General features: G+C 45.0%; 2 protein-coding genes across 4 annotated transcripts in view; both read left to right on the top strand.

Moving 5' to 3' along the window:
• LOC114641729 (zona pellucida sperm-binding protein 4-like) overlaps nt 1-22,047 on the top strand; it is a 290,625-nt gene that overhangs the window by 202,818 nt on the left and 65,760 nt on the right. The gene's annotated exons all lie outside the window — the stretch shown is intronic.
• LOC114641744 (gastrula zinc finger protein XlCGF26.1-like) lies at nt 68-21,336 on the top strand. Its single transcript, XM_028790779.2, has 3 exons — nt 68-279; nt 10,671-11,170; nt 19,025-21,336. Exons 2-3 carry the CDS (start codon nt 10,729-10,731, stop codon nt 20,497-20,499), a joined length of 1,917 nt encoding a protein of 638 aa, XP_028646612.2. The 5' UTR covers nt 68-279; nt 10,671-10,728; the 3' UTR covers nt 20,500-21,336.

Here is a 22,047-nt window from a genome sequence, read left to right as displayed (position 1 = left end):
CCGGATAGGGCTGCACGGGATGATGGGAAGTGAAGTCCAGTAACAGGAGGTTTTCAGTGCGCACGCGCCAGTTGTCATCGAGATTTCCGAGCGCGCGCGAGATTTCCGTCGGGTTTGGGGCTTTCCCTTCCCACATGGCTGAGTGAATGAATGCAGCGCTTTGTTTGCGGTTGTCAGCGCGAGCGGCTTTTTAAACGGAGGAGACGACAGTCCGACTTTTGGATCGGAACCCGAAGAGGCGAGAAGTAGACAAAGGGGAGCAACAGTGCAGAAATCCCGGTGAGTGTTGACTATAGCCTTTCGTTAGGCTCTTAATGCCTTCATCTAACCGGCATCAGGCGAATATTCACTTTGAGAAAGATGTCCTTATTGGGGATTGAATAAACGATGTGATTTATTGAAGTGCGCGCATCATTTGACACTTCGTCGCCGCTCCTCCCAGCGTCTCCACCCCATGTTGCTTGGTCGACATTCTGCAAGTGAGCAGGGACGGATTCGCCAAGACATAATCCCCTAACGAGTGGCTGACTTCCATAAAAGGTGGCTAAATACTCGGACTGTAGCAGATCCGTGGCCAGAAACCACAAAGTGTACCGGCTTGAGGTACAGTCGGGTGGGCGAGCAACCCCGGCTTCAGACCCCAAACGATAAGGGGATCGCTTGAGAAGTGTTATCAATTCCCGCAAATCCCTTTACTACCAGTATATAAAACCGCACGGGTCGAGGATGGGATTAGCCGATCTCCGTGGCCCCCGTGGAGTCAGGGCTGGCGGTCGGAGCTGTCATTATAAAGCAGTGCGAGATCCAGCAAGTCCCAGCCCATGAACAGGACTCCCCAAATCTTTTGAACGCCTCAAAATCGTTTTGTGGAGTGTCAGTTCTGGAAAGTACATTTAACAAAAAAAAAATGATGCGGTGGGTATTAAAAGTCGCCGAGTGCCATTCGTTTTTGTGTTTTTACAGAATATGCTTTGGTACAGATTTAGATATAAGTTTAGTTATTTAATAAAAGGCACAGCTACAGACAGTATTCCAAATGCGCCCTCCATAGTCGGGATTAATAAGGTATCTATCTATCTATCTATCTATCTATCTATCTATCTATCTATCTATCTATCTATCTATCTATCCATAGTGCATTGTACTCCACACATATAGGGGCGCTATATAACCTAACATCTTATTAACCTTGGGAATCGCTTAATTTGTTCTATTTGGCAGGGCTGGCATATTAAATAATGGGTCCATTTTTCCATCTATTTAAGCCACCCAAACACCCCCATACGATATCCTTTCTCGGCTTGAGACATTGCACTTAATTCACAAACAACATATATAGGTTTCATGAAGCAGCGCATTCTCTGTATGTCGGACAAGCAAAATAATCCATATATTGTTTGCAGAAAATATGTCCGTCCATTATCCAACCCGCTATATCCTAACTACAGGGTCACGGGGGTGTGCTGGAGCCAATCCCAGCCAACATAGGGCGCAAAGCAGAAAACAAACCCCGGACAGGGCGCCTGCCCGCCGCAGGGCACACGCACCCACACACCAAGCACACACTAAGGACAATTTAGAATCGCCAATGCACCTAACCTGCATGTCTTTGTTTTTGCCTGCTCATGTGCCCAGACGCAATAACTCGCCAAACGACGGAACCCCGCCCACCAGCTGTAACCCTCCTCCCACGTGATAGGGGACGCACCTCAGAGCCCCGCCCACCAACTCTAACCCTCCTCCCACGTGATAGGGGATGCACCTCAGAGCCCCGCCCACCAACTCTAACCCTCCTCCCACGTGATAGGGGACGCACCTCAGAGCCCCGCCCACCAACACTAACCCTCCTCCCACGTGATAGGGGACGCACCTCAGAGCCCCGCCCACCAACTCTAACCCTCCTCCCACGTGATAGGGGACACACCTCATAGCCCCGCCCACCAACACTAACCCTCCTCCCACGTGATAGGGGACGCACCTCAGAGCCCCGCCCACCAACTCTAACCCTCCTCCCACGTGATAGGGGACGCACCTCAGAGCCCCGCCCACCAACTCTAACCCTCCTCCCACGTGATAGGGGACGCACCTCATAGCCCCGCCCACCAACACTAACCCTCCTCCCACGTGATAGGGGACGCACCTCAGAGCCCTGCCCGCCACCTCAAACCCTCCTCCCACATAATAGGGGACGCACCTCAGAGCCCTGCCCGCCAACTCTAACCGTCCTCCCATGTCCACCCTCACTCTCTAGGCATTCACATTGCCTGCTCATGTGCCCAGACGCAATAACTCGCCAAACGACGGAACCCCGCCCACCAGCTGTAACCCTCCTCCCACGTGATTTGGGACGCACCTCAGAGCCCCGCCCACCAACTCTAACCCTCCTCCCACGTGATAGGGGATGCACCTCAGAGCCCCGCCCACCAACTCTAACCCTCCTCCCACGTGATAGGGGACGCACCTCAGAGCCCCGCCCACCACCTCAAACCCTCCTCCCACGTGATAGGGGATGCACCTCAAACCCTCCTCCCACGTGATAGGGGACGCACCTCAGAGCCCCGCCCACCAACACTAACCCTCCTCCCACGTGATAGGGGACGCACCTCAGAGCCCCGCCCACCAACACTAACCCTCCTCCCACGTGATAGGGGACGCACCTCAGAGCCCTGCCCGCCAACTCTAACCGTCCTCCCATGTCCACCCTCACTCTCGAGGCACGGCTTACTCATATGCCCGCCCCCAACAGCTCATCAAACACATACTGTACTCACTTGCTTTGGTCTGTGCTGCTGTCCAAATCCAGCTGTGAGCCACATTGACTGTTCTTTTGCCCTCCATGGCTACCGCTTCAAATGTATTTCATGGAAACAACACTTCTTTCAATGTTATACAAATTCCTGCATCAGGTAACTGTTTGTTTCTATCAGTTGGGTTTTTCTGGAAAAATGTCATCGACGAAACTGTTGCTCTCGAACTTCGCAACATGGCTGTTAGCTTTGTTTGCCAACATTGGGATAACTTTGGCGACGTGGTGTCTGTTGTTGTTAGTCACAGAAGCATTGTTATACAGTCTGCTCAACAATATGCTGAGTACATGAGTACATACTTCAGGAGTCTATGGTTGTGGCAATGTCAGCATTTACTTCCAAGACCGTCCTCATGCCTCTCCTCAAGTTTACAATCCTGCCCAACGTCTCTCCATATCCCTGCTCTTTAGCGGTGCTTTGGATGATGGGCGTTACGAGGTTCTCGTGCCTCTCAATTTAAACACACACTCCCCTGAACCAAACACTTTCCACAGAGGACTTTCAATGCACCTTTTGTTCCAAAAGCTTCCGAGTGCAGAGATATCTGAACGCACATTTAGAAAAACACAACACTAAACCAATGATGCAATGTGAACATTGCCAGCAATGCTTCAAAACAACTTGCGCTTTCAAGAAACACTTCCAAACTCATTCCACATTTTGTAACGAGGACTTCACGGGTGAGATGGATCTCCATAACCATGTGCAGATCTGTTCAACACACATATTTGTATGCAAAATTTGCGACAAACACTTTCACACATGCAGATACCTGACTAACCATCTCAAAACACATTCCCTGATGAATTCCTTTCAGTGTCAACACTGCTCCAAAACTTTCACGTGCCAGAAATATCTCCACGCGCATTTAAAAACACACTCCACTGAACGAATTATACAATGTGAACATTGCCAGCAATGCTTCGAAATAACTCGTGCCTTCAAGAAGCACTTACAAATGCATTCCACACAGGACTTTCAATGCACTTTTTGTTCCAAAAGCTTCCGAGTGCAGAGATATCTGAATGCACGTTTAAAAAAAATACAACACTAAACCAATGATGCAATGTGATCAATGTGAACATTGCCAGCAATGCTTCAAAACAACTCACGTTTTCAAGAAACACTTACAAACTGTGTCTTTCCAGAAGTGTTCAGCCATCAATAAATAATTAGGCGGTGTATGCTACGCCGCAGGTTCGCTAGTAAACAATAAAATACCATCCAGCCATCCATCCATCCATCCATTTTCCAACCCACTGAATCCAAACACAGGGTCACGGGGGTCTGCTGGAGCCAAACCCAGCCAACACAGGGCACAAGGCAGGAACCAATCCCGGGCAGGGTGCCAACCCACCGCAGACAATAAAATACAACATAGTGAATTAAAACAATACAAATGGATTCCATTAAGCTGAATGCAAAACAAAAACGTGGCTCATTGCAGGCTTCTCTAACCACCTCAGCAATTTCAAGCTTCATCCCGATTGTGATAGAAAAAGATACAAAGCTTCAAAATAAATGAGATCTGGTGGTGTTGTGGAGGAATCTTAAGGGAAAACGAGCCAAGTCTTCAGAATGGAAGTCAGAATTTAAGACTTTATTGCACAGCAGAGAAAACACAAAGCACACAAAGCCTGTCTCAGTTCATGAAGTGAGCCCGGTGGGTTGGGTGCGGTTTGTTTTTATTTCAATTCTAATCACAAAACATCCCCATTCCGTACATATTTCTCGTTGTCCACTTTACATGTTATCTTGGTAATATGACCTTGTGCTGTACCTGTTTTCATAACAATGACCTCACCTTCTAAACGTCTTTCCCCTAATAGTGATCAATCTTTTCATAACAGTCATTAGAACTCGATGGTCGTACTTGCTGCCTGACCCGGAGATGACCATCATCTGATCACGTTTTACATTCCTCACATTCCCAGTCTTGAGCTAATAAAAATTGGAGGCCTTTTAATTGATCGGCCCTGGAAGCAGGATGATCCACATAAGAAAAACTGAACTGTTCAATTAATAATTGCTTGTTGCACCAGCATCCAGTAAGGCTAAAATCATAGGCAGCTGTGCAGGAAAGAGCAGCACACAACTTGACTGAGAAGAGCTGAGCTGCTGCAGCTGGAAGCAGGCGAGAGGCCTAGAGTTAGCAAGCCTTTATTAACGAACCCTTAAATTTTTATATCGCTCAAAGCCTGCTGATATAGTACATGTTGTTTTACATTGATTAATTAGGATATTGATTGACATTGACATAGGAACTTAATGTTATCTAGAATGTGTTTGTACAGGCCTATGTTGCAGCCTGTGCGCAAAGGTAGCTGTGTCATCAGCCAGTGACACGCAGCCAATACAGGGGGGCTAACATTTATAATTAATTCTTAAAGCTCCTGTATAATTCAACCTAACTAACACAATACAGCTTGCTTTTCATCTGATCTTCTGAAATGTTCATAAGCCTCAACAGGTAAATTTAAATGCTAAAATGTTTATATAGTGCATCCTGAAAGTATTCCCAACGCATCACTTTTTCCACATTTTGTTATGTTACAGCCTTATTCCAAAATGGATTAAATTCATTTTTTTCCTCAGAATTCTACACACAACACCCCATAATGACAACGTGAAAAAAAGTTTACTTTAGATTTGTGCAAATTTATTAAAAATAAAAAAAACTGAGAAATCCCATGTCCATAAGTATTCACAGCCTTTGCTCAATACTTTGTCGATGCCCCTTTGGCAGCAATTCCAGCCTCAAGTCTTGTTGAATATGATGCCACAAGCTTGGCACACCTATCCTTGGCCAGTTTCGCCCATTCCTCTTTGCAGCACCTCTCAAGCTCCGTCAGGTTGGATGGGAAGCGTCGGTGCACAGCCATTTTAAGATCTCTTCAGAGATGTTCAATCAGATTCAAGTCTGGGCTCTGGCTGGGCCACTCAAGGACATTCACAGAGTTGTCCTGAAGCCACTCCTTTGATATCTTGGCTGTGTGCTTAGGGTCGTTGTCCTGCTGAAAGATGAACCGTCACCCCAGTCTGAGGTCAAGAGCGCTCTGGAGCAGGTTTTCATCCAGGATGTCTCTGTACATTGCTGCGGTCATCTTTCCCTTTATCCTGACTAGTCTCCCTTCCCCACAGCATCATGCTGCCACCACCATGCTTCACTGTAGAGATGGTATTGGCCTGGTGATGAGCGGTGCCTGGTTTCCTCCAAACGTGACGCCTGGCATTCACACCATAGAGTTCAATGGTTGTCTCATCAGACCAGAGAATTTTCTTTCTCATGGTCTGAGAGTCCTTCAGGTGTCTTTTGGCAAACTCCAGGCGGGCTGCCATGTGCCTTTTACTAAGGAGTGGCTTCCGTCTGGCCACTCTACCATACAGGCCTGATTGGTGGATTGCTGTAGAGATGATTGTCCTTCTGGAAGGTTCTCCTCTCTCCACAGAGGACCTCTGGAGCACTGACAGAGTGACCGTCGGGTTCTTGGTCACCTCCCTGACTAAGGCCCTTCTCCTCCGATCGCTCAGTTTAGATGGCCGGCCAGCTCTGGGAAGAGTCCTGGTGGTTTTGAACTTCTTCCACTTACGGATGATGGAGGCCACTGTGCTCATTGGGACCTTCAAAGCAGCAGACATTTTTCTGTAACCTTCCCCAGATTTGTGCCTCGAGACAATCCTGTCTCAGAGGTCTACAGACAATTCCTTTGACTTCATGCTTGGTTTGTGCTCTGACATGAACTGTCAACTGTGGAACTTTATATAGACAATTGTGTGCCTTTCCAAATCATGTCCAGTCAATTGAATTTACCACAGGTGGACTCCAATGAAGCTGCAGAAACATCTCAAGGATGATCAGGGAAACAGGATGGACCTGAACTCAATTTGGAGCTTCACGGCAAAGGCTGTGAATATTTATGTACATGTGCTTTCTCAATATTTTTATTTTTAATAAATTTGCAAAAACCTCAAGTAAACTTTTTTCATGTTGTCATTATGGGGTGTTGTGTGTAGAATTCTGAGGAAAAAAATGAATTGAATCCATTTTGGAATAAGGCTGTAACATAACAAAATGTGGAAAAAGTGATGCGCTGGGAATACTTTCCAGATGCACTGTATGTTTGAAATGCTTTTATGCTTGCATGCCAGTTGACTTAGTTTCCTTTAAGTTTGGAGGCGTTGAAGGTTTTTCCAAAAACTTGTTTTGACTCTGGTGAGTCAAAAGGCCCAGCAGAGCCACCATCTCCCAAAACAAAAACTTGTTTCCTCAGTTCCCACACAAGTACAGTGTCCCGGGTCCATAGAAAACGAGGCAAGTGAAAAACAGGCAGACCACGTTAAAAAAATACTCCTTTTAATAGTCAATAGTTGTAAAGTTCTTATATTTTGTAAAGTACTTTTATTACTATTCGGTTTGTTATTATTTTCTCTCTTCTTGTCTTTTTAACTCTTATGCCTCACACTGAGTTGACTGCACCTTCAATTTCGTTGTTCCTTTGTAAAAATGACAATGACAATAAAGATCTCTATCTATCTATCTATCTATCTATCTATCTATCTATCTATCTATCTATCTATCTATCTATCTATCTATCTATCTATCTATCTATCTATCTATCTATCTATCTATCTATCTATCTATCTATCTATCTAAAACCAATAACTAGGCATATTGATCCTTGATCTAAACCTCAACAGTGGGTTACAGAAAGTATAGCAGCCATGAGCTCCACAAATCCCAAGTACCCCTCACCCTCATTCATCAGATGGTTACAATTGGACTGGTGCACTCAAAAGCCCAAGAACACCCTGTGTGTTCATTTTGCACTGATGATGATGAGGATGATGGTTATGTTGTCATTAGTTCTAAAGATGTAATTTGTTGCATTATGAACATTGTAGCACTGCATGAGTGAGTGCCATTCACTATCCTTAGGACCACTTGCTGCTGCAGTCTGCTCTTTGCCAGGCTTGTTGTTTTTATAGGCTCTTCTTCAGCTGCCTCTGGTGCTGCTCATTTGTATCATAGAATGCCAACTAATAATGCTGGCAACTCATCCCCCAGGCTGATGCAACTTGACCGGCACCATTACCATAATATTGCTAACAATAAAAATCCATCAGTGTTGAGAATCGGTCAGCACCGGCGAGACGCTGCAGTATGTTCTAAGCCACCATTGGTTCATAATTATGCGATGATAACATTTTCACATCGGGCTGATTTTCCCATGAGGCAATGTGAAAGATGTTTTTTGTCATTATTGTTTGGGGAATAATTACACTGAGGGGCAAAGAGAATCATAACAGTGTTTAGGAAATGTGCTTGTGGAACTCAGCACACATAACAGAGATTAGAGAATGTGGCTGCAGTAGTCTGAAGTATTAACGGCATGTCCAAAGTTCTAGTACTGAAGAAGAGTATAGCATAGGATTTCCTTTTACTGTCAGATAACAGGTTCTACACTTCGGGACTGCAAATTAAACTCTGTGTTGTCTCTGAGTAAAATAAAAGTGGTAGTTTCACATCCCTTTTCATAGCTTGTGGGACAGTGCAAAGCTTTGAAACAGTCAGGGTCCTGAGTGCCAGAGCTCCAGTGGCGTTTGAAACTTTGATAGGTCAGGTTGAGGAGCATGTATTGGTACAGCCCGTTCCCGCACCCACCACTCGATGAAACGGCTCGGGATCCTAGTTGGCAACCACCCATTCCAGTCCCACCCTCCAAAAATGATCCTCTATCTGCCCGCAGCCAGGTGTTGCATGGGCGTCCCTTTGGCCTCAACAATTAGGATCCCATGAGCCGGATCACCCTCGGGTAATCACGCCACATGGCTGTAGTGCCATAACTGACGCTCCCTCACAATGCTGGTCATGTGCCTCATTCGGGACTCCATGAGCGACACAATGTCAAACCAAAGGGTCCCAAGGATTCTCTGAAGAGACGTACATGAATGAGTCCAGTCTTCATCACCGATCACTGGATAGAGTCCACATCTTGCAAACAGGAAGCACCAGGACTCTAAAGACCTGGACCTTTGTCCTTTTTCAAAGCCAATGGAAGCCTCAGTGTCAAACTTCTCATCCCATCCCTAAGTTTCAAACTGTCCTGCAAGCTAAAAGGCACCTACCCTTTCATTTTTTTTCCATGAGGTACTGAATACATGGATTCTAATCATTCCCCATCATTCCTGCAGATGATTTCTGTGGTGCACAAGGTGGGAGAAAAACTGGAAGGACAAAACCCTGACATTTAGTCCCCTGAGAATATCAGTACAGCACTGTGCAATATGCAGGTTTACCTTTACATTCTTTATTTTTAGGTAATGTATTAAGTTGAGTATGAAATTAATTGTGTTTTGGGGGCATATTTAGGGTTTAAACTATGAAAATAGGCATTTTATTTAACCACATTCAAAATTTGCAGTTTTTCGTAACCCCCGCGAATTTTGGGGGTGTACTGTATATGTATATTTATATGTATATTTACTAATTTGGGTGTTAGAATGGACTCCCAACTTACTTTTGACACCCACATCAAATATCTCTGTAAGTCATCTTTTTACCATCTCAAGAACATCGCCAAACTCCGCCCATTACTCACCCTGGCAGATGCAGAGAAGCTCGTCCATGCCTTTGTCTCTTCCAGGCTGGATTACTGTAATGCACTCCTCATTGGGATTCCTGGCAAGAGTATCCAGAGACTCCAGTATATTCAGAACAGCGCTGCCAGGATCCTGATGAGGGTGCGAAAGTATGATCACATCACCCCAATCCTGAAAACCCTTCACTGGCTCCCTGTTTCATTCAGAATAGAGTACAAGGTCTCCCTTCTTACCCATCAGTGCATTTATGGACATGCCCCTCTTTATCTACAGGAACTCCTTACCCCCCATAACTCCTTACGTTCCCTCCGCTCTGTACTCACTAACACTCTTCAAGTCCCCAGAACTAAGCTCAGCAGCATGGGTGACAGGGCGTTTTCATCGGTGGCGCCGAGGCTGTGGAATGCCCTCCCTGATTACCTGAGAGCCCCACAGTCGACTGAGGCCTTTAAGCGAAACCTAAAAACTCATCTTTTTAGAAAGTCATTTTGTTAAAGTATTTTATAGACTCTTCTGTTCTTTTTTATTTTATTATTCTATTTTTACTCTGTAGCACTTTGGGATTGCTAAAATATAAAGTGCAATATAAATAAAATTTATTATTATTATTATTATTATATATGTATATATATGTATGTATATATACATACACACACATATATACATATATCCATCCATCCATTTTCTAACCCGCTGAATCCGAACACAGGGTCTGCTGGAGCCAATCCCACCCAACACAGGGCACAAGGCAGGAAACAATCCCGGGCAGGGTGCCAACCCATCGCAGGACACACACAAACGTACCCACACACCAAGCATACACTAGGGCCAATTTAGAATCGCCAGTCCACCTAACCTGCATGTCTTTGGACTGTGGGAGGAAACCGGAGCACCCAGAGGAAACCCACGCAGACACGGGGAGAACATGCAAACTCCACGCAGGGAGGACCCGGGAAGCGAATCCGGGTCTCCTAACTGCGAGGCAGCAGCGCTACCACTGCGCCACTGTGCCGCCATATATACATATATATACTGTATATATATATATATATATATACTATATATATATATATATATATCTATATATATATATATATATACATAAATATAAATTATATATACGTACATACATGCACACGTGTTGTATGGATGACATAGATTTTATTTTATATCTCCCCATTACTCTTATTTGGACTTTCAATTTTTTTTTAACAAAAGGTCCTGTAAGGTTTTCAAAATTTATTCTGTATTACATTTTCACAGATTTAAAAAGAAGACGTTGTCTTTCCTTCTACCCCTTTGAGAGGATATCACAGTGGACATGACATCATCCAGAGATGGCACCATAGAGCCAATTCTGACTCCTATCAAAAAGGAGGACTGTGAGTGGGGTCCTGCTCCTATTCCGGCAGAGGGTGTCTGTGTAAAGCTGGAGGAATGTGAAGAAGAGATCTCTGTCGGTAAAGAGGAGGAATATGACGAAGGGCCGCTTGACATCAAAAGGGAGAACAACGAGCCGGACTCATTTAACTTTGAAACGGAAAACAATGAAACTGTAAAACCTCTCAAAGGCGACACGTCCGACGAGAGAGACTCCCACTTTCAGGGCTGTCTGGTACGGCGGAAGGGGAAGGCATCGGCATCTTCAGGGTCTGTTAAAACGAAGAAGCATTCTGTTGGGTGGGATGCAGAATTCAGTGAGGGCGCACTCTACAAGCAGCGTACAGAGGAGCAGCAGTCACCTACAGAAGAGCCTGAGACATGTAAGAGATTTTTTTTTAATATATAAATGTAAAATTTATCAGTTGGCGTATCATAAGGGAATTATTGAGATCTGACTTTTCACTTTTTTTGCTTTTTAAAATGTACCAGGAAAAGTCATAACTCTGTTTTATTGCCAATCAAGTGTGATTTGCATTAAAAAAATATTCGTAAGGGTCAGTTAGGATTTTCCTCAGCCTTGTGCTTCTCAGCCGACATTTTCTTTTATTCGTTTTTGCATTACAGGCCTTTTCTGTGTCTCTAGAACTTTGGCACACCCTGTAAAACAGACACTGCCTGCAGAAGAAGGGCCAACATTCAAGTTTTATTTAAGTGGTGTGTCCTCGGTACAAGGAAATTTGTATTTGCCTGTCTCCTCGGAACAGTACACAAAAATACAACGCAAGAGCAGACACATAAACACTCGATAAGTGTACATGGAGTGCAACCTGTGTGTGTCTTGACTGTCAAAGTGTGACTCGCGCACATATACAGTATGCACTGATCAACCACAACATTCAAACCACCTGCCTAATGTTCTGTAGGCCCCCCCTCGTACAGGCGTAACACCTCTGACCTGTCAAGGCAAGGACTCCATGAGACCCCTGAAGGGTGTCCTGTGGTTTCTGCACCAAGACGTCAGCAGCAGATCCATGAAGCCCTGTGAGTTGTGAGGTGGCACCTCCATGGGTCACGCTTTTTTTTCCACCACATCCCGCAGACGGGGAGTTTGGGGGCCAAATCAACATCTTGACCTCTTTGTCGTGTTCCTCAAACTGTTCCTGAGCAATCTTTGCAGTGTGGCAGGACACTTTATCCTGCTGAAAGTGGCCACAGTTAATAGCGTTGCCGTTAATGGGTTTATGTGGTCTACAACAATCTTCAGGCAGATGGTACAAGTCAAAGGAACATCCCGACAAATGCCAGGAGCCAAGCTTTCCAAGAAGAACATTGGCCAGAGCGTGTCACTGCCTCTGTCGGCTTGCCTTTTTCCCATTGTGCATCCTGTCGCCGTCTGTACCCCAGGTCAACGACACGCACACACAAACACACACCAGACTACCTTCTTCTATAGCTCTGTGGTCCAGTTCTGACCCTCACATGCCCATTTGTAGACACTTTCAGTGAAGGACGGAGGTAGGTATGGGCATGCTGAGGGGTCTGTGGCTGCGATGCACCGTGTGCCCTGACTCCTTTCTCTCATGGCCATCGTTAAGTTTTTTCAGCAATTTGTGCTTCAATCTGGTTAAAAACTCCACTGCCATCTCTCCTAAACACCTCCATGCTTCCATAGGTATGTCATCTGGACCAACGGCCTTTCTATTTTCCATCCTCTTCATCGCTGTCGTTACTTCCTCCTTGCTAATCCGTTGCACTTCCTGATTCACTATCTCCACATCATCCAACCTCTTCTCTTTCTCGTTCTCTTCATTCATCAGCCTCTCAAAGTCCTCATTCCATCTTCTCCACACTCTCTCCTCACTTGTGAGTATGTTTCCATCTTTATCTTTTATCACCCTAAGCTGCTGCACATCTTTCCCAGCTCAGCTCCTCTCTGTAGCCCCCCAGTTCTTTTCTCCCTCCTTAGTGTCCAACCTCTCATACAACTCATCATACGCCTTTTCTTTACCCTTCGCCACCTCTCTCTTCATCTTGCGCCTTATCTCCTTGTACTCTTGTCTACTTTCTGCATCTCTCTGACTATCCCACTTCTTCTTCGCCATCCTCTTCCTCTGTATACTCTCCTGTATTTCCTCATTCCACCACCAGGTTTCCTTTTCCTCCTTCCTCTGTCCAGATGTCACCCTTCTTGCTGTCACCCTTACTACATCTGCTGTCTGGTGACTCTTCACTGCCACCTAGTGCCTGTCTCACCTTCTCCCTAAACTCCACCTTGCAGTCTTCCTTATTTAACTTCCACCATTTGATCCTTGGCTCTGCCCTCACTCTCTTCCTCTTCTTGATCTCCAACATCATCCTACAGACCACCATCCTATGCTGCTTAACTACACTTTCCCCTGCCACCATTTTGCAGTCTTCAATCTCCTTCAGATTGACTCTTCTGCATAGGATGTCATCTCCCTGTGTGCATCTTGCTCCACTCTTGTATGTCACCCTATGTTCCTCCCTCTTCTTAACTCTTTGAGGGCTGAATATTTTTTCCAGTTTTCTGAAAAGCACACCAAGCAATGGTTTCACACAGAAATCAGTATGAAACGTCTTTTGCTGCATGCTGTGGCTGCTGTTGGCGTCCGTTTGGCGACTCTGGCTCAGTGACCAGCAGGAATACACGATGGGCTGGCTGCCTGGCTCTCCTTGTGCAGCAGTCGCAGTGTGACACAACTTGGTCATCGTAAGAGGCAGTCCTCCTGGGTGAACATTGGCGTAGGTGCATTAGCAGACCTCACCGCGGTCACACTTCCATCGTACATATCCTGTACCACTCTTACATACTTCTCTGCCACTCCCGACTTCCTCATACAATACCATTGCTCCTCGGAGAATTAGTCCATTTGGGCTGGAACCACTTCAGCTAGTGCTCAGTCTTGGACTCTGACTTTATCTCGACGCCCCTGGTAGACTCAATCTCGGTCTCAGCAAAGGCAGAACTTGACTACAAACCTAACCCCACGCTTCTTGGCTCCAGTTGGACACACGTTGATCCATTTTGTGTTGTACCCATTTAGCTCTGGACATCTCAGGGCCCCACAATCCCTTTAATTGGCCAGTCAGTGACTGCTCCTCTCAGTCACTGTGTCATATGCTTTCTCCAGGTCCACAAAGACGCAATGCAACTCCTTCTGGCCTTCTCTAAACTTCTCCATCAACATCCTCAGAGCAATCATCACATCTGTGAATATAAATGTTCATTTTTATCAGACCCTCACGAACCTCAGGTTAAGAACCCCTGCTCCATAGGGCCTCTTTCTCTTAGATAGATAGATACTTTATTAATTCCCAAACTCCAGCAGCAGCATACTGATAAAGAACAATATTAAATTAAAGAGTGATAACAATGCAGGTATACAGACAGACAATATCTTTGTATAATGTTAATGTTTACCCCCCCGGGTGGAATTGAAGAGTCGCATAGTGTGGGGGAGGAACGATCTCCTCAGTCTGTCAGTGGAGCAGGACGGTGACAGCAGTCTATCGCTGAAGCTGCTCCTTTGTCTGGAGATGATCCTGTTCAGTGGATGCAGTGGATTCTCCATGATTGACAGGAGCCTGCTAAGTGCCCGTCGCTCTGCCACAGATGTCAAACTGTCCAGCTCCGTGCCTACAATAGAGCCTGCCTTCCTCACCAGTTTGTCCAGGCGTGAGGTGTCCTTCTTCTTAATGCTGCCTCACCAGCACACCACTGCGTAGAAGAGGGCACTCGCCACAACCGTCTGATAGAACATCTGCAGCATCTTATTGCAGATGTTGAAGGACGCCAGCCTTTTAAGGAAGTGTAGTCTATTATATTATATTATTATATAGTCTATTATATTATTATATAGTATATTGCACGATTTGGCTCCAAAACATCGTCAGCTCATAACAGGCTGAAGTTTGTGTTTGGTGTTTTTTTTCTGTCCAGCCATTTTAGCTCAAAGACCATCATCAAGAAACTGTGAGACACGGACAGACACAGGGCCACCTTAACAGCATTATAGACCCCCGGGCAAAGCAGTGCACTTGGGGCCCCTACCTACACAACCACACTCGGCAAGTCACAACATACATAGATTAGTGCGGGGCCCCCTGGGTAACCGCCCAGTGTGCCCATGTGTTAAGATGGCCCTGCACAAACACACACCCAGACACACAACCATCTTAACAGCATTATAGACCCCCGGGCAAAGCAGTGCACTTTGGGCCCCTACCTACACAAATTACTCAGCAAGTCATAACATATATAAAATAATGTGGAGCCCCCTAGGTAACTGCCCATGCGTTAAGACAGCCCTGCACACACACACACACACACACACATTTACATTTACATCATTTAGCAGACGCTCTTATCCAGAGTGACTTACAACAGTGTTTGTTAGTTTTTTCGCATACCCCTTGGGGTCAGAGCGCAGGGTCAGCCATTGTACAGCGCCCCCTGGAGCAATTACAGGTTAAGGGCCTTGCTCAAGGGCCCAGCAGAGTAGGATCTCTTTTGGCAGTGACGGGGATTCGAATCGGCAACCTTCGGGATACCAGCGCAGATCCTTAGCCTCAGAGCCACCAACACACACACACACACACACACACACACACACACACACACACACACACACACACACACACACACACACACACACACACACACACACACACACACACACACACACACACACACACACACACACACACACACGACCTTAAGTGATCAAAGTAGAGCTCAGTAGTAACGCTTACAGCGTAGTATGTGATACACGTGTCTCTATTACATCCCGTTTGGTATGGGATTCATGAAAGCAACATTAATGTTTTGTGATGCGCCACATATTGCAATGAAAAATGTAATAATATGTTTCTGTTACAGAGGGTATAAAAAAGAATCCCCCCCTTCGAAATATTCCCCCTTTATTTTTCTTTACAGCCTTAAATGTAAACACACACACTAATATTTCTTCCCAGCTTTACTTACTCAATGCACCCTCTAACATTCAAGTGAAAGATATCACAGCTACAGTTCAGAAGGATTATAACAAATCAAACACATGATCTGCTGAGATTAATAAAGGATCACACCCCGATGTCAATGTCATTTTGTTGACCCCCCCCCCTTTAGCTTTAATGACAGCCCTGAGTCTCTTGTGATTCTTCTCTATCAGCTTTGCACACCTAGATTGAGCCCCCTCAATTTTTGCCCCCCACTCTTCTTTACAGTTGAACTGTTCAAGTTTGCTCACATTGGATGGTGATGTTGGTGGTCTGCTATCTTCAGATCTTTCCACAGATTTTCAGTGTCATTTAGGTTTGGGCTCTGACTGGCCACACCAGGACATTCACTTTTCTCTCCTTCAGCCACTGGGTGTTCCATTTTGCTGTGTTCTTCGGGTCGTTTGTCGTGTTGAAAGGTGAACATTCTGCCCATCTTCAACTTTCTTGTAGAGGGTAGCAGGTTTTCCTCCAGAATTCTTCGGTATTTTGCCCCATCCATTTCTCCTTCTGTCCTAACGAGAGCTCCAGGCCCCCACACAACAGGATGCTGCCCCCTCCATTGCTTTACTGTCGGTATGGTGTGTTGTGAATGGTGAGCTGCATTGGTGGACCGTTTGGTGTTGAGGACAAGTAATTTGATTTTGGTCTCCTCTGATCAGAAGACATTTTTTCACTTGGCATCAGAATCTTCAAGGTGGGAAAAGCTCAAACAAGCCTTCATGGGGCCTTTCTTGAGAAGTGCAACCCTCCTGAACAAGCCACAATGGTGGAGCGCTTGTCAAATTGTTGTCACCTGCACACCATTAATGACCACTCTGTGCCATCAAATCCTGTAACTCCTTCACAGTGGCCATTGGCCTCTCGGTAGCCTCTCTTACCAGTGTCCTCCTTGCTCTTCCATCCAGTTTGGAGGGTCCTAGTAGTACCAAACACTTCTTTATGATGGACTTTACTGAGCTCCTTGGGATTGATAAAGCCTTTGAGATGTTTTGGTCTCCGTCTCCTGCCTTACGTCCATCCACAACTCTATCCCTGAGATCTTTTGAAAGTGGCTGGCCACCCCTAGTCAGGTGTTTGCTGTCAGTTGCACTACCAAGGAAGGGAATGAATGGACCAGGAACAGCTTCACTAATCACACTCATTACAATTGAGCACAGCCAGTAACTGCAATGGGAATGGGGGGCACTGACACCTGATTGAGTTTGGGGGGGGTGGTCCTTTATTCATCTCAGTAGGGCAATTCTTTTGAACTGTAGCTGTGATGTCCTTCACTTGGATGTTAGAGGGTGCATTAAGTAAGTAAAGCTGGAAAGAAATATTGGGATATGTGTTTTCATTTAAGGCTGTAAAGCAAACAAAAATGGGAATATTTCAAAGGGGGGGTCTTTTTTATACCCACTGTAAATAGTTTAGCTGTCTTCATCAACTGTGAACATTTGTAGTTGATAATTTCTGAAGAACGATCCCATTCCTTGTTTTTCAGATTCGCTCACCATGTCCACTGCCACATTTCAACGTCCTGTCGTGTATGCGCCCACTCTGCGACTGGCGAGACCCTCTTCCAGGCTTTAATCCATTGGCTAAATTGAATCTGCCGGGGTTCAGTTGAGGCGAGTCTCGATTGTGCCATCGGAGAATTAGTCCATTTGGGCTGGGACCACTTCAGCTAGTGCTCAGTCTTGGACTCTGACTTTATCTCGACCCCCCTGGTAGACTCAATCTCGGTCTCAACAAAGTCAGAACTTGACTACAAACCTAACCCCACGCCTCTCGGCTCCGGTTGGACACACGTTGATCCATTTTGTGTTGTACCCATTTAGCTCTGGACATCTCAGGGCTCCACAATCCCTTTAATTGGCCAGTCTCGTGTTTTTCTTTTCCACAATTACCCTTTCTGAATTATTTTTTCGGTACTGCGTGTGGCCATGAGTCGTCACGAGTGGACTTGCAGGTGTGTTGAAACGGGTGACACTTTTATGGAATCCACTGGAACGGATTCTGCAGATAGCAAGGATTTGCTGAACTTTCAAATTCAATAATTAAAAGAGAAGTGCAATTTTATATAAATCAAGAAAAGGCCAATCGGTATTATGAACGTGATTAATAACAAATACAAATTACTTTTAAGACATTATAAAACAAATAAGCATTGAACACACTTTGGTTCAGGGCTCCAGCCCTGGATACCCCATTACACTTGCATTAATTTACCTGGGATGCACATTAACCTCACCAGTCTATAGTTACTGGGATTAGCCCAATCACCCTTGGCTTATGATGGGATAATATTTGCTATTTTCCGGTCCTTAGAAGTGTCGCAACTGTGCAATGACATTCCATCTGTAGTCACTTTTTGATAAATGTGATCTGGTCCTGGTGATCTGTTAGATTCCAGCCAGTTTAATCCCAGCAGCTCTTCTCTCTCTACAATCTCCAAATCCTCACGTATCTTCTTGGCAGTCCTGGCTAATGTTGCAGGTCATCAACTTCTTCACCGACAAAAGTAGACCTTTAAATCTTTCGGTATTTCACCGTCTGGGAATTTTGTTCCTGATTCTCTTCGTTCCCTTCTTGACTTCACTGACCAGACGTCATCAAGAGGTCAGAAAACAAAGTCAAAGGTTAAAGCCAGAGAGCAAGGTGAGCAATGACAAAACCAGAGATGCTAACCCAAAAATCCAAATCTGAGCTCAGAGTGTATAAGCCTATCCCCCACGAAAAAAAAAAAAATTTCAAAATAAAGTACGCACTTGATAAAAATGGAATCTAATCTCAGATAATGTGAGGCCTGCGCAGGATTGACCTTTATACGGTCAGGTCAATTATGTCAGTGTCGCACAAACCCAGTGCATCGTGGGAAGGATTCCCATGGCAACAGGCAACGACATAGCAGCACCTGGTGGAAAGGCAAAATGGCATTACAAAAGATGGGGAAAATGTAAAATTTCAATATTACAATCCTAAATACCAGAAATCAATTCTTTGAGTCCTAAAGCTCTTCTATTTTAATAGCTTCATGAAAGCCTGAGATACAATGTTGGTTTGTCCTTAATTTATCACTTTCACTACTTAGATGATGGAAAATGAAATCTCTTTTGTCCATCTGCTTGTCCCTAAATGCCAGTCTTGTCAGATCGTTTTTCTCTTTTTGTGTCTTCTTTATTCGAAAACTGTTTGAACTAAACTGTGTGCCTGTGTCTGTCTTAAAACAGCTCCTTGGTCATCGGTGTTGACTCAAACCTCTCCCGAGAGCAAATCCCACCAGAAATGCAGTGAGGAAGACAGGAAGACATCTAAAGCTGAGGACTTTCAGTTACTCTCATCTCTGCCTCCAGGGATAGACTCTCATCAAGAAATAAAAGATGATTGGACTGCAGAGAGAGAGTATATCTGCCAAGAATTTGGAGACATTGTAAAGTCCAGATCCGAGTGCATTAAGCATGAGAGCGTTCAAGTTGGAGATAAACCACATTGCTGCCCTGAATGTGGCAAAAGATTCTCACGAACAACGACTCTTCGGAGGCATGCACAAGTTCACACTAGTAAGAGGCCTCATTGCTGTTCCGAATGCGGTAAGCAATTTTCAAAAGTAAGCCACCTACAGAGTCATATGAAAGTCCACACTGGAGAGAAACCTCATTGCTGTCCTGAATGTGGCAAACGATTCTCAGAAAGTTGGTCTCTGAAGACGCATTTAAGAATCCACACTGGTGAGAAGCCGTATTGCTGTTCAGTTTGTGACAAACGTTTCACACAATTGAACGGTCTTCAGAGGCACATGTATATTCACACTGGAGAGAAACCCCATTCTTGTCCCGACTGTGGCAAGCGCTTTTTGGAAATGAGCAGTCTTCGGAGCCACACAAGAACTCACACTGGAGAAAAACCACATTGTTGTGCTGAATGTGGGAAGCGATTTTCAGAAATGCGGTATCTCAGGAGTCATATGAAATTCCATACTGGAGAAAAGCCACATTGTTGCTCAGAATGTGGCAAACGATTCTCAGAGCTAAGAAGTCTTAGGATCCATTCGAAAATTCACATGTTAGGGACGCCACACTGCTGTTCTGAATGTGGTAAACAATTTTCACGAATAAGCAGCCTTCAGAACCACACAAGAATTCACACTGGTGAGAAACTTCATTGCTGTTCTGAATGTGGGAAACAGTTTTCGCACATAGGCAGTCTTCAGAATCACACCAGAACTCATACCGGAGACAAGCCCCACTCTTGTTCTGAATGTGGCAAACGATTCATGGATTTGAGGTACCTTAGGAATCACAGAAGAGTTCATTCTGGAGAGAAGCCCTTTTCTTGTCCTGAATGTGGAAAACGATTCACTGATATGAGGTATCTTAAGAGCCATGCAAGAATTCATACCGGAGAGAAGCCACATTGCTGTGCAGAGTGTGGTAAGCAGTTTTCACACATCAGCAATCTTAAGAGCCACATGAGACTCCACACTGGAGAAAAACCTCACTGTTGTGCCGAGTGTGGCAAGCGATTCTCAATAATGAGGCATCTCAAGATTCACAGAAGAGTTCACACCGGAGAGAAGCCGTATTGCTGCTCTGAATGTGGCAAACAATTCACAGATATGAGGTATCTCAAGAACCACCAAAAAAGTCACACGGGAGAGGAAGTCCACTTTGTTGCTTGGAACGTGGAAAACGATTATCAGACATGACATATTTTCAAAGCCACATCTGAGACTTGACTGCAAAACCGTTTCTGTAAACTGGATTTAATGCATACCAGTTAATATACAATAATCAACGCATCCAAGATCTAAAAGAGATGTGGGGTTACTTGGAAAAGCCTGTGGTCACCGGACAGCAGTCATCAGAATATACAGACATAACTTCATTTATTCAAAAAGCCCGTGGTGCAGGAGCATGTGCCAGGTGGTCCACGGGCTAACTTGGTCTGGTCATCTTCCTTAAAAGAATTCCCTTGCTGAAATGACCACATGAAACACCTCTGAGGACCCACGACCACCCTGTTCTGACTTTCACGTTGTACTCCTGTGCTCCTCCTTTCTGCACGGGTGCACTGATTTCTGCTTCTCTTTTGGCATTTTTTCATCTTGCCTTCTGTTGCTCTTCCAACCTAACACTTTACGGGACTAATTTAGTTTATTTGATTCATTTTTAAATCCACCTTGACCTTCATCTCAAGAGCCAAAGTAAAAGTTAATTCTCGCAATTCCATTTTGGATGCTCCTGCCATATTAATTTGCTGTGACAGCACCTTCAGGGCTTTATTATGGACCACCTTGGACTTTGAAGTGCAAACCCAGCAAGGTCGGAATGTGTGCCGTTTAATGCTGACATGCCTTCTACGGTAGCTGGGCAGAGTTGAGAAGCAAATGTGGGGGTGGTGTATCCCACCCAGACATAAGGAAGACACCAAGAAGGTGCCAGCATCATATTTAATTACAACTTCAGTTGGGCCAGATTTTCAAAGTGGGGGCCAGACATTTACCGCTGAAGGTTATAAGACATTTTAGGCTAATTATAAGCTTGCCTGAAGAAGGGGTTTTTTTTGGGGGGGCTGACTTGCCTCGACAACTTGCCTATTGTAATCTTAGTAGCCGATACAAAGGGGGGGGGGGGGGGGGGGGTCATCGTGCTTAACTTCTCACTACAGGCCAGCACAACTGCATGGATTGGAAAACAAGTCCCGTTCTGTCACTGTTTCCTTTTTAAATTTGGTCACGTCTGACACCGGTGCATGAAAAAGCTGCAAGTGAACAGAATCTGAGTTAATAGCAAAACCGCAACACACACTTTTGAGATAGAAAACTGGATATCGTGGTAGTGACGTTAAGTTTATTGGATTAACAGAAAATATGCAATATGTATCATAACAAAATTAGGTGCATAAATGTGGGCAACGAAACAGAGATATGACATCAATACTTAGTTGAGCCTCAAAGGTACACAAAAAAACAAAATGGTGCACGGTTAGTAATAAATTCAATGAAATAAAATAAATATTTTGGTCATGTGTGACCCCGGCACATCACAAAGTGCATTTAGCAGAATAAACAAGAAACTGCATATCAAAGCAATCAACAAGTGACGCATGAATGCGCCGTCTACTGCTCATGGAGGTAACACAGGTTCGTTTTTAAACCACCACACGTGTGTGCTTGGCAGTGTGGATCAAGTCTGAGGTCCTGTGAAGGTAGACAGGGGCCAAAAGTCCAAGCGCTACATGCGTTGTTGATTTG

The sequence above is a fragment of the Erpetoichthys calabaricus genome, chromosome 5 (assembly GCF_900747795.2).
Source record: "Erpetoichthys calabaricus chromosome 5, fErpCal1.3, whole genome shotgun sequence".
NCBI lineage: Eukaryota > Metazoa > Chordata > Cladistia > Polypteriformes > Polypteridae > Erpetoichthys > Erpetoichthys calabaricus.
This window is presented reverse-complemented; position numbering and strand designations above follow the sequence as displayed.

What these genes read in the sequence shown, in the direction of transcription:
- LOC114641744 (XM_028790779.2), top strand. Translation starts at nt 10,729, where the DNA reads ATGACATCATCCAGAGATGGCACCATAGAGCCAATTCTGACTCCTATC. An exon ending in TACAGAAGAGCCTGAGACAT is followed by an intron (nt 11,171 to 19,024) that starts GTAAGAGATTTT and finishes GTCTTAAAACAG; the next exon opens with CTCCTTGGTCATCGGTGTTG.